The sequence below is a fragment of the Epinephelus moara genome, chromosome 16 (genome assembly GCF_006386435.1).
Source record: "Epinephelus moara isolate mb chromosome 16, YSFRI_EMoa_1.0, whole genome shotgun sequence".
NCBI classification, from domain to species: domain Eukaryota; kingdom Metazoa; phylum Chordata; class Actinopteri; order Perciformes; family Serranidae; genus Epinephelus; species Epinephelus moara.
In genome coordinates, this window is record NC_065521.1 from 45663177 (window position 1) to 45676370 (window position 13194).

Genomic DNA, 13194 nt, shown 5'->3' on the forward strand with positions numbered 1-13194 from the left:
TTCTACTGTTATTATACACATATGACTATTGTCACACATGTATACTGCCAGATATTAATATATACTTTCAACATATTGTACCACAGTATCCAGAATTATAACTATAATATTATTACTTTCATTAATGTTGTTGTAAGCTACTGTTATTACCGTCTGTCCTGCATCTCTCTCTCTCTCTCTCTCTCTCTCTCTCTCTCTCTCTCTCTGTCTCATTGTGTCATACGGATTACTGTTAATGTATTATGCTGATCTGTTCTGTACAACATCTATTGCACGTCTGTCCGTCCTGGAAGAGGGATCCCTCCTCAGTTGCTCTTCCTGAGCTTTCTACCGTTTTTTTTCCCCATTAAAGGGGTTTTTTTGGGGAGTTTTTCCTGATCAGCTGTGAGGGTCATAAGGACAGAGGGATGTTGTATGCTGTAAAGCCCTGTGAGGCAAATTGTGATTTGTGATATTGGCCTTTATAAATAAAATTGATTGATTGATTGATTGATTGAATGTGTTCAGTCTAAAGCACAACAAAGTTTCACCATTTTGACTGTGACGATCATTATCAGGTCCAGTAGAACCAGTGACTGACCTGCAGTGAGCTGCAGCCACGCACAGATCTTGTAGACAGTGGCGGCGCTGCAGAACCTGAAGAGACAGAGGCAGAGGACGCTGGTCCACACCGCCCACAGAGACACGCCCACCAACACCGCCACCGACTGGAAGGATGGCAGAGGGGACAGACTGGACAGACCACCACGACAGTCCGGGACCGGCCAGTCTGACTCCACACACACCTGACAACACACAGGCATACAGGGACACACAAGTATACAGGGACACACAGGTATACGGGGACACAAAGGCAAACAGGGACACACAGGCATACAGGGACACACAGGTATACAGGGACATAAAGGCAAACAGGGACCCACAAGTATACAGGGACACACAGGTATACAGGGACACAAAGGCAAACAGGGACACACAGGCATACGGGGACACACAGACATACAGGGACACACAGGTATACAGGGGCACACAGGTATACAGGGACACAGATATACAGGGACACACAGGCATACAGGGACACACAGGCATACAGGGGCACACAGGTATACAGGGACACAGGTATACAGGGGCACACAGGTATACAGGGACACACAGATATACAGGGGCACAGGTATACAGGGGCACACAGATATACAGGGACACACAGGCATACAGGGGCACACAGGCATACATGGGCACACAGGCATACAGGGACACACAGGTATACAGGGACACAGATATACAGGGACAGAGGTATACAGGGGCACACAGGCATACAGGGACACACAGGTATACAGGGACACAGATATACAGGGACACAGGTATACAGGGGCACACAGATATACAGGGACACACAGATATACAGGGACACACAGGCATACAAGTATACAGGGACACACAGGTATACAGGGACACAGATATACAGGGACACAGGTATACAGGGACACACAGACATACAGGGGCACACAGGCATACATAGGCATACAGGCATACAGGGACACACAGGTATACAGGGACACACAGGTATACAGGGACACACAGATATACAGGGACACAGGTATACAGGGACACACAGACATACAGGGACACACAGGCATACAGGGGCACACAGGTATACAGGGACACACAGGTATACAGGGACACAGATATACAGGGACACAGACATACAGGGACACACAGACATACAGGGACACACAGACATACAGGGACAAACGGAGACAAATTATCAGTACATTTGAAAACATCTGATTTCCGTTGGACATGAACGTCTCCATAGAAACACCTGCTAGACTAGTAACTGTTGCTAAGCTGTGATTGGACGGTCACTGTATCATGTTCCTCAGCTATGATTGGACAGTCACTGCGTCATGTTCCTCAGCTGTGATTGGACGGTCACTGTATCATGTTCCTCAGCTGTGATTGGATGGTCACTGCGTCATGTGTCTCACCTCAAACAGTCCCAGGGTGCCGCTTGGCGGGGCCGGTCCCGCCCCCAGATGGCGAGTGTCTCCCGTGCCGATCCAGGACGGCTGCACCAGGACGACTACCTGAATGATGGCGAAGCAGAGCGTGCAGACGGCCCAGAGGACACCGACGGCCCGGGCACTCCGCACAAACTCTGTCTGATAGAGGCGAGAGAGGTCGGCGAGGGCGGGCGACACCGACATCACTGAGAGAGACAGAGAGATTAACTTAAATGTAAAGTGTGAAAGATTATAATAATCATGACTCATCACTGTTGGTCACATCTGTTCAGGGTTTTTTTTACCTCGTCCACTTTTGTGTCAGCTGTGATTTGCTCCCACTAGAGGACAGATTTAAGTGTCCATGCATGAGGACAACAGGTCTGCGCACGAGACCAGCGAAAGCACGTGAACACACATGAAGGCGATGCCCATGTCTCACGGTCTCGCGCAAGTGCACACGTGAGCGCGGTGCACAGAGAGGCAGTCAGAGCTACAGGCTACAATGAGGCTAAAAACAGAGTTCAAATGACGTTTTTCCAAACAACTTTTTATGTCGGGGCTTCAGGACACTTGGATCACTACGGACGAGCAGTATGGAGATATTTTGTGGTTTCAATTATGTGTTTTTGGACGTTTGAATCTGGGGCGCCGTCAGCCTCCATTAGGTGGAGTTGTGTTGCTACCTCCTCTCCCCTTGGATCTCTGCAAGTGATGTGAGGACTCTAAAACTTCACCTGAGCCTCCCTCGGCATATGGGTGAGTAGATAATGGCTGAATTTCCATTTTTGGGTGCACTATCCCTTAAACTCCAACAATAGAGATACATCTTCTTTTAATCCCTTTTTTAGCTTTTTGCACTGTAAATTTACAAACATCTCTCAAAACATATTCACACTCATGCACAGAAAAAACCTTTGTACAGAGTCTGGACTTTGATTTAGCTTTAAACATTATTTGCATTATTTTATAATACAGCAAATCATTACATTTTAAAATATTGGAATTAATGAACAGTGGGTTAGTGTGATCATAGTAATCAGCCTTGTTAATAATACGCATGGCTCGTTTTTGTAGTAGTGTTATTGAAGTTATAATTGTTTTAAAAGTATAAGTGAACAATAAATAATATACAAGGCCTCGTCATTTAGTATATCCCTAGATTTATTTAGGATTGCTATAGACTTCAAGATTTTACCTCTAACATAATCAATGTGTTGTTTCCATGTCAATTTATGATCAATCAGAACCCCTAGAAATTTTGTCTCAAAAACTCTTCAATATGTTCATAACCAAATTTTCAGTATTCCCAGTTCCTTTTCTACAGCCAACACAAGTTCCTGTAAATCTCCAAATCTGCAAAAATTATACATTTTAACAATTCTGTAACATTACATATATTGTTAATATACAGTATGAAAAGTTTTGGACCAATCACAGATCCCTGGGGTACTCCACAGGTGACCTTTCTGAATCCTGACCTAATATTATTAATTTCCACACACTGATGCCTATTTTCCAAGTAACTTTTCATCCTAGAGTAAGCTACACCTGTATCCTGTACTTCTCCAGTTTTCTCAATAACTAGCTGTGATCTATTGTGTCAAAAGCCTTCTGCAAGTCAATACAGATACCAATAGAGTACTCATTATGTTCTATCACTTTTGTTACTTCTTCAACCATCTCCATTACTGCATAAGTAGTAGTTCTGTTTTCACACTCCCTGAGTGACTGGAGGAAAATCCATGACCCCCCCTCCTCCATGAATAACGAACAGTCCCTGATCAAACTGTTCTGAGAGCTGTTTGATTTTTAAAAGGCCAAATATAAAAAAGATGCTGAATACTTTCTAATGTTTCATAACTCAGTTGTGTTGTTGTATTTTCATCGTGTGGCTGATTCAAGACATTAAAATGTTAAAATTATGTGTCTTCTTTCATTTCTGTTTTTGTTTTTTTTTAAATATGAAAACATGAAGTGTCCCATTTTTGCAGCGGCTGTATAAAGTGTTGTCAGGATTCATCACTTCATGCTGCAGCAGCGGGCTGGTGTTTGGGAGTCACCGGATGATCCAGTCAAATGTTCCAGAATGCGGATTTTCACAAAGAGTCGCATGTTCCCAACACTCAGCCTCCTCGAGCCACAGTGACTGTTCTACCTGAAGCTCCACCTGACACCAGTCACAGCTCTGAGCCTTCATTTACCTGCCATGTTTATCGATTATTGGCAGAATATCAATAAAAATACACGTTTATATTTGATACTCTGTGAACATTAAGACGGTTTAAGATTTTCATTAATGTTCAGTTTTTATCAGTAACTGCGTCAGGCAGCTCCTGACAGCCAATCAGCATTAAGATAAACATAAACACGGTCCGCACATCCCGCCGGTTACATCATCACCTCTACACACACGCGCGCGCGCGCACAGCCGTGATTGAAAGAGAAGCTGATCTGAAATCAGAAACATCGACACATCAGATCAAAGAAGAAAAACCGGAAACGCACCTGCAGCGGGAGGAGATGCACCTGTCCGTCTGTCTGTCTGTCTGTCTGTCTGTGTGTGTGTGTGTGTGTGTCTGCAGGATGAGAGGATGCAGGCGGAGGAGAGGATGAAGGGAGGAGGAGGAGGAGGAGGAGGCAGCTCTACATCCCCGGATGTGGATCTTCCTCCACCAGCACTGATCTGTAATCAGTAAGTCACACTGACACAGGCCGAGATGATGAACAGGTTATCAGACAGTATCGATCTGCTGCAAAGGATCGATACTCTGCTTCATCTCAGCGCTTTATACCGTGTTTATATGATGGAGCTGCTCACAGCGCCTCCTGCAGGCTGACCCGAGATCAGCTTCTTCTCCTACTGAGGAAATGATCTCACTCATTTATAACCACGAAGAAGAAACATCAGGACTCAGAAACACTGAGGGACACATCAGAGGTACTTTTACTCTTCAGTTACCAAAATTACCACTGTAAGTAATACATTATACACATGTACTGCACTACATGTAATCTATTACTTTGTCATTAAGCTTTTGAGAACAAGTCCTGCATTTAAATTATTACTTTGTGCTACTGATAAAAGTACAAAAGTATCAGAATATCATCATCATCAAAGTATACTGAAAGTACCAAAAGTAAAAGTACTCAGACTACAGGGTGTATTTACTTATTGTTATTGTTGTTAAATGTAGTGCAGTGAAATTATTTCCCCTGAGACGTGGAGTAAAAATATAAAGTAGCAGAAAATAGAAATACTCAAGTAAAGTACAGGAAAATTAAAATTAATTATTAATGAGTGACATCAGCAGGAAACAAAGATACATACAAACATTTTAATAGTAATAAAACATTTACAAACACAAATATTGCACAACACACAAAACTCCTGTTGTCTCCACCTTAACACTGCCTTCACCGTCCCTCAGTCTTTAAATCAAACGCACCTCAGACACAGGACCTTCTGACTCTTGTATATTTCCGTCCGCAGCTTTAAAGATTGAACGTCTTCATATGTTGAACTTTGCTGACAGGAAACTAAATGTTCAGACTTTTCAAATTAAAGCGCAGACCTGATAATTAAACTCTCAGTCTGCAGCTACACACTGACACAACTCTGTTTTCAATAAAATAATGTTCCTTAGGTGTAAAAATCAAACGCACCTGAAGTGAGGACGTCCTTCTGTTCAAAAGAAAACTGAAAATTAAAAAGTAAAAATTATCTGGACATTTCAAAATCTCGTCTTCAACAGAAACTGGTTATTAAAACTTTTCATCCATGTTTTTTCTGTCTGAAACAAACTTCCTGTTTTATTCTTTGTTTTTAAACCAGTCGGAACGACATGATGCGTTCACGGACACAAACTCTGACTCGTCTCCTCATCCAGTTGTTTTTTGGTGTTTTTGCCTTTTACAACGAGCGAAATAAACACCTTGTTTTTCAGGCATCTTCTGAAACGTCTAAATGATTTACAGACAGAAACAATTTCAAATGACGCAGACAACTCGTCTGTTTCTACGAGCGTTTATTTTCTCACTTCCTGTTCTGATTATTTATTTTACTGAACTTTTATTTTTCTCCTCCGGCTGATCTCAGTTTAAACTTCCTGTAGTTAATAAATGAAAATAAAACTGCAGATTTTTGTTGTTATTGAGCAGCTGTTTGTGGGCGTGACCTCCTGATGACATCATCACTACTCCTCCATCGGCTCTTTTTGTTCGATAAACTTTGTTTCTGCTCAGTATTTTTTCAGAATAAAAGCACCCAGAGTCTGCTGGTGATTCGTCACATTTTCAGGGAACTGAACCGACGGCCTGCTGATGATGATGATGGAGATGATGAAGATGATCAGCACCAATCTGGATTTAAAAAAATAAAAACACTTCGTTTGTTTGTTTTTTGGCAGCTGTGAGACTCCGCAGACATCGCTACGTTTCCCACAAAGCACCACTGCTGGTGTGCTGTATCCATGGCAACGCAACAGTCCAATCACACCAAAGGGAGAGAGACAGTAACAGTGTCAGGTTTTTACACCATCCTCCACCTCCTCCTCCTCCTCCTCTTCCTCCTCTCAGCTCCATGGAGGGATCTCTTCTCCAAACTTGGCGCAGTGAGCAGCGTTTTTAGCTTCAAACAGAATCTGAAGGAGAAAAAAGTTTCAGTTTATTGATCTTAAATGATGAAGATGTTTTATTGACAATAATAAACGTATGGAGACAGATTTGTGTCAATATTATTTGTGTGAACTGATCAACAGCCTTAATGTGCAATCTGAAAATTTAAAACACAATCGGATCTGCAGATATATTAAGTCCATCAAAAAAACCAACAGTAAATTAATTTAATTAATTTACAAAGAAATTAAACGTATTTGCGACAATTTTACAAACATTCACAAATTTGTGAATCCAGTTTTTATTTATAAATCTAACTTCAAAAAACAAAATATATGCAGGAAATTCAAATCCCAGCCTACACATGTGCTTTAACAAACAATCTTTTTTTTTTTATTTGTGTATCTGCAGATCCATTACACACTCACAAAATAGTTTTTAGGCTTTACAAATCTTTCTTTGCATTTGTGGAAATAAATTCACAGATTTCACATTAACACACAGACTGTCGAATTCCTCGCACACATTATACTGACAGAAATCCACCTCCATAAACAAATATTGGCACTAATTTATCTCCGTACACAAATATTGGCAGTTGATCTATCTCCGTACACAAATATTGGCACTAATCTATCTCCGTACACAAATATTGGCACTAATTTTTCTCCGTACACAACTATAGGCACTAATTTATCTCCGTACGAAATATTGGCACTAATCCATCTCCATATTAATGACATATTGTGATTATGATGAGGTCACCTGGTTGTGTATGTAGGCCTCACACAGGTAGCACCACACCGACAGGTCACTGAAGCTCAGCACCAGCGGGTGTTCAGAAACAACACCGTGATTCACCATGTGCTCATTAACGTAACGACCACACAACACCTGAGACAGGAAGGACAGCAGGTGAGAAACATCATCATCAACAGGTGAGACAGACTGTGTGATGGACAGGTGAGACAGGTCACCTGGTAGCAGGTGAGACAGGTCCAGTTCTCAGCGTCAGAGCCGCAGTCCTGACACGGCTGGAAGATGTCGATACCTGAGGGGGGGAGGGGCTTCACAGCATCCAGGTGAGGACACCAGGGCAGAGGGTCCACCACAAACAGAGTCTGAAGACAGAGACAGACAGAGACAGGTCAGTGACATGGAGACAGACAGGTATTAATACATATCATTTAGTTATATAAAAATAATATTCTCTGACGTCCGTCTGTCCTCCAGAAATCAACTCCAGAGACGTCTCAGGCTTCGACCAACCACACGCTCCCTCTGTCTCTGGCTCTGCCCCCGCTCCATCAGCAGCCTTGTCTCCGGAGGCAACCGACTCTGATGCTGCCACGGCAACAGCCTGTGAAGGGTTAATAAAGTATGAAAGACATGAAGATGGACCTTATCTATGATCTGTATATTAAATCTGTATATCTAAATTCTATATATATAAATCTATATATCTATAATCTACATAAGATAATTGGATATATTTATTGTCTTTATGAAATTATTAATAATATATCTAAAATCTAAAAATAAATCTTTACATCTATAATTCATATATAGCAAATCTATACAAATTAATCTATATATATGAATCTATATATAATCTATCTACATATTTATATATAATAAATCCATATATTCGTAAACTGTAATGTATGTATACATAAATCTACCATCAATACAATCTATATCTATAAAATATGACTAAATATAAATCTCTCTCTCTCTCTCTCTCTCTCCCTCTCTCTCTCTCTATCTATATATATTAAATCTATATATCTATAACCTCTATATAATAAATCTATAAATCTATAATCTATATCTAGTCAATTACTCCAGGCCGTTGATGGACTTCCTGCTCACCTGAGGCTGGGTACTTGTTGCTGATTGGCTCTGCTCAGGTGTCACGTCACAAGACTCCGCCTTCACTTCACCTTCACAGGTGACCTTCTCCGAGCTGGGGCGAACCTTTGGTCTGGCCCCGCCCACGGGGGTGGACGTAGCAGGAGTGTTATTGGCTGAGGTTTCAGTGATGTCCAAACTGGCCAACCCCTGAGTGAGCTGCTCCAGACCACCCTCCGTCTGATTGGAGGAACACAACCAATAAGAGTCACAATATTCTAATGTCATCCTTTTTCCTCATTCTGATATTAATCTAAAACATTTACTGATAGTTCATCCGATCCTGCAGGGGGCAGCGGTGGTTTGTCTGCGCTGCTCTGCTCTGACTTCCTTCCATGTCCTTTAGAACTACGTTTCCCACGATGCTTCAGGGCGGGTAGGGACGTCCGCACAGACTCTGGGACTGAGAGAAAAATCGGGGAAGTAATTAACAATAACATTAAAAAATATAAAACAGATGAAGTCCTGCACTCACTGTGTATCCTCAGCGAACTCCAGTAGGGGGCGTGGTGTCGGATGACCTCGTTGATCGCTGTCACGGCACAGTGATGTGGAGGGGGGAGGGGCGACACCAAGGAGGGAGGGGGATCTCCTAGCAACACGCTGGTGCACATCGCCATGGAGTCAGAGATGGACGTCAAGTTATAACCTCCCTGAGAGACAGAAAGAGAGAGATCACTTCAATTTCCTTCACTTTACATTAATGCACTTCATTTCACATCATCTCACAACCATTCACTTCACAACCCTCACCTCACTTCTGTTCACTTCACTTTACAACCCTTCACTTCACTTCTATTCACTTCGCTTTCCTTCACTTTACATGAATGCACTTTATCATCTCACAACCTTTCATTTCACTTTACAACCCCTCGCAACACTTATTTCACTTCAGTTTCCTTCACTTTACATTAATGCACTTCATTTCACATCATCTCACAACCTTTCATTTCACTTTACAACCCCTCGCAACACTTATTTCACTTCAGTTTCCTTTTACAACCCCTCGCAACACTTATTTCACTTCAGTTTCCTTCACTTTACATTAACGCACTTTATTTCACATCATCTCACAACCCTCACTTCACTTCTATTCACTTCAATTTCCTTCACTTTGAAATAATGCACTTCATTTCACAATCGTTCACTTCACAACCTTTCACTTTTCTTCACTTTTATTTACTTCACAACCCTTCCTTCCCTTCACTTTACATTCCTTCACTTAACTTCAATGCATGTCATTTCACATAATCTCATAACCAGTCACTTCAAATCAATTCATAACCTTCACTTCACTTCTGTTCGCTTCACTTCATTTTCCTCATCTACCCTTCACCTCAGTTTCCTTCACATTACATTAATGCACTTCATCTCACAAACATTCTCTTCACTTCACTTTACAACCCTCACTTCACTTAATTTCCCTTTACTCTTCACTTCAATTTCTTTCACTTTACAGCAATGCACTTCATTTCACATAATTTCACAACCATGCACTTCACATCACAAGCCTTTACTTACCTTGTTTTTTTTTTTTTTACTTCATAACCCATTCACTTTACTTGAAGACCCTCACTTCACTTCCCTTCACAAGAATCCCCTAAGAATTCCCTAATCTTCACTCTTCACTGAATTCACACACACACACACACACACACACACACACACACACACACACACACACACACACCTGACAGTTTGTGTGTTTACCTCCAGTATGAGTAGGACCCGCCCCCCCGCCAGTGACATCAGCAGGTGTGTGAGGTGGGCGTATCCCTCCGGGGTCACATGATATCCACCCAGCGGATCCCCCCGAGCTGCATCGAACCCGGCCGACACCAGAACCAGGCCGGGATTAAACTGCAGAGAGAAGCTTGACCAATCAGAACACTCCTTCAGGTCTGACCGCTGTGTGTGTGTGTGTGTGTGTGATGTTACCTCAGTTGCGATCGGCATGACAACCCTGTGAAAGGCTGCCAGGTAGTCGGAGTCGCCCATCCGCCCGCCACTCCACGCCACATTCACATTAAACCCTGCCCCCTTGGACACGCCCACTCTGTCAGGGGCAGCATCTATCGAAGACGGGAAGAACATCCCGTTGTCATAGCGATGGAGGGAGATGTACAGGACACTGGAGAGGGAGAGACTCATCATCATTATCACTTCATTTCACTGTACATCACTTCCTGTCACATGACACTCCTCCTCACCTGTCATCGTCCTCAAACATGTGCTGCGTCCCGTTGCCATGGTGAACATCCCAGTCCAGGATAAGGACTCGCAGTGGTGCATTGTGGGAGATTTTCTGGGCGTGGCGAGCAGTGAGCGCCGCCGTGTTGAAGAAACAGAAACCACACGGAAAATCTTTCTCTGCGTGATGACCAGGAGGACGCACGATCGCCACGCCGTTACTCACCTGGAGAGACCGACAGGAACACATCTCATCTCGTACCACAGACTGTAAATAATGTCCTGCACCACCTGGGTCAGGTGGGAGCTAACGTTAGCTGGTTAGCGGCACTGCTCATTCGGTGATGACAGCTGGTAACATGTTCCCAGTGGCAGACTGTGTTGCTACGGAAACATTGTGCCCATATTACGGTCTCCCCCAAAATAATGTGTGTAGCTTTCGTTACATCACCATCTGGTTTGTGACTCCGGGACGACGTTAGAAGCGTTAAATGAGCTGTGCTGCTAGTTAGTTTCTACCAGACCTGGGTGGTGCACAGAGTAGCAAAACTAAGCTATAAACCGACATGTATGACCGGTCAAGAATATTGTGGCTAACTAACAGTTAACCGTTGACGTCCCTCATATTCAGTGTCCGTATGTACCTGTCCTGTGAGGATCCTCTCCACTGCAGTGAAACAGCTCCCAGCAGCCAGCAGGGCAGACTGGAAGCTCTGGTTGTTGATGTAGATGGAGTTAAACTCGTTTCCAAGTTTGTACAGATCTCTGGGCTTCATCGCTGCTGTGGCCTTCATCTGCTCAATGTGCTGCACACTGCACACACACACACACACACACACACACACACACACACACACAAACCTCTGTAAACATCACCACTTTCATGTGTTATCGGAACAATCTGACAAATGAGTTCCAGAACGCTCCCTAAAGTCGCAACGACTCAGAAAGTCAATAAAAATTTTGGCTCATGTTTGATCGATGTTAGAAACGTCTTATTTCACATGTTGCACACAGCACGTCTTCTTCACAGCGTCCGTGTTGTTTCCACGTTACGACTTAAAGCTCATGAACACAAACATGAACACGGAGCATCAGAGAAGCACCTGAATGCACCATACGTACCTGTGACACCTGGACAACTCCTCCTCCGTTGCTAAGCGAGCTGGTATCCGTTGGCAACGGTCGACCAATCCCAGCTGCTGATGTTTGGAGAAGATTTTGAAGATTCTCTGAGGCTGTTCAGGATGATGTCTGCATGTGAGTCACAGAGTTACAGTTTTATCATCACATACACACGCACTGTGTTTACACGTCATACATTATCATATAACATCACAGTTTTCTACAGGATGGGCGGAGACGAGGTCACTCACCTGTCCCACATGTTCAGGTGCTCCATCATACTCTCATCATAAACCAGACCTGTTGTCGTGGTAACGGAGGGGGCATGGTCAGTCAGCTTTGTGCTGTGCTTATTGGTCGTTGCTCTGATGACACGCCCCTCAGCAAATGGGCCGCCTTCTGCACAGGAAAAAGGAAGAGGACAGGAAGTTTATGTTGAGCGTCGTCGTTCTTTCCCTGTGTGAATGTGTGAGTTCTGCTTTTCAAAATAAAAGCTGAGGCAGTGTGATGGAAGTCTCACCCAGCGTCTGCAGAGAGGCCCAGTGTGGATACAGAGCTGAGACGGTCTGAGAGATCGACTGCAGGGCGCTGAAGGACAGACAGACAGACAGACGGACAGAGAGGCAGTCAGACAGACAGAAAGACAGTTGGTTACAAATCTAGCAGTGTTACTGATAACTCAGGTGTGTCTCAGGTGTTTCACATGTTACCTGTCAGACGGAGCTGTGGGCGGCGTCAGAGGAGGACAGGCTCCTCCCAGCAGAGCTCTGATACAGGCTGCAGCGCCCTCTGCTGTCGACTGCAGGTTATAACCTCCCTGTGCGAGTACAACAGATAATGCTATATACATATACTCAGGCAGTATTTATCTAGGTGTGTATTAAGAGTACATGTGTATACTCCGGATTTATTTTGACAAGGCACAGCTCCTAACAGTGTTTCACATTGTTTTTTTGTTGTTTGACTAATGACCTTTCTGGTCGACTAATGTTTAGTCCACTATTAGGGGGCAGCCCCAGTGTATACTCCAGTATACACACAGTATTTAGTACACTCACACACACATGTATAATGTATATATATATGTGTGTGTGTGTGTGTGTGTGTGTGTGAGTGTACTAAATGCTGCATGTATCCAGTACAGTCTGCAGTGATGATGTGTGAGTGTTTTTACCTCGAGAGCCAGAACGAGTCGACCTTCAGCCAAACTCATCAACATGTGAGTCAGAACATGGAAACACTGAGGACTCACACACATCTCCCCCTGAAAACACACACACAAGCACACACACACACACACACACACACACACACACACACACACACACACACACACACAAGCACACTC

At 43.4% G+C, this 13194-nt stretch overlaps 2 protein-coding genes across 3 annotated transcripts in view; both read right to left on the bottom strand.

Annotated features, from left to right (window-relative positions):
* lhfpl4b (LHFPL tetraspan subfamily member 4b) overlaps nucleotides 1–4748 on the bottom strand; it is a 10454-nt gene extending 5706 nt beyond the window's left edge. For both annotated transcript variants that reach the window (XM_050064798.1, XM_050064797.1), the window contains exons 1-3: nucleotides 4512–4748; nucleotides 1989–2209; nucleotides 581–785 (exon numbers count right to left, since the gene is read on the bottom strand). In XM_050064798.1, coding sequence (XP_049920755.1) covers nucleotides 581–785; nucleotides 1989–2207 — 424 coding nt within the window. In that variant the 5' untranslated portion in view covers nucleotides 2208–2209; nucleotides 4512–4748. The remainder of the gene's footprint in view (nucleotides 1–580; nucleotides 786–1988; nucleotides 2210–4511) is intronic.
* A 193-nt stretch (nucleotides 4749–4941) lies between these two features.
* Nucleotides 4942–13194, bottom strand: part of hdac6 (histone deacetylase 6) — a 19868-nt gene continuing 11615 nt past the window's right edge. Inside the window, exons 12-27 of the mRNA XM_050064800.1 lie at nucleotides 13021–13110; nucleotides 12557–12663; nucleotides 12367–12434; nucleotides 12098–12245; nucleotides 11847–11975; nucleotides 11366–11534; nucleotides 10742–10947; nucleotides 10470–10662; nucleotides 10242–10391; nucleotides 9007–9184; nucleotides 8798–8934; nucleotides 8493–8711; nucleotides 7837–7980; nucleotides 7598–7741; nucleotides 7386–7514; nucleotides 4942–6646 (exon numbers count right to left, since the gene is read on the bottom strand). Coding sequence (XP_049920757.1) covers nucleotides 6578–6646; nucleotides 7386–7514; nucleotides 7598–7741; nucleotides 7837–7980; nucleotides 8493–8711; nucleotides 8798–8934; nucleotides 9007–9184; nucleotides 10242–10391; nucleotides 10470–10662; nucleotides 10742–10947; nucleotides 11366–11534; nucleotides 11847–11975; nucleotides 12098–12245; nucleotides 12367–12434; nucleotides 12557–12663; nucleotides 13021–13110 — 2280 coding nt within the window. The 3' untranslated portion in view covers nucleotides 4942–6577. The remainder of the gene's footprint in view (nucleotides 6647–7385; nucleotides 7515–7597; nucleotides 7742–7836; nucleotides 7981–8492; nucleotides 8712–8797; nucleotides 8935–9006; nucleotides 9185–10241; nucleotides 10392–10469; nucleotides 10663–10741; nucleotides 10948–11365; nucleotides 11535–11846; nucleotides 11976–12097; nucleotides 12246–12366; nucleotides 12435–12556; nucleotides 12664–13020; nucleotides 13111–13194) is intronic.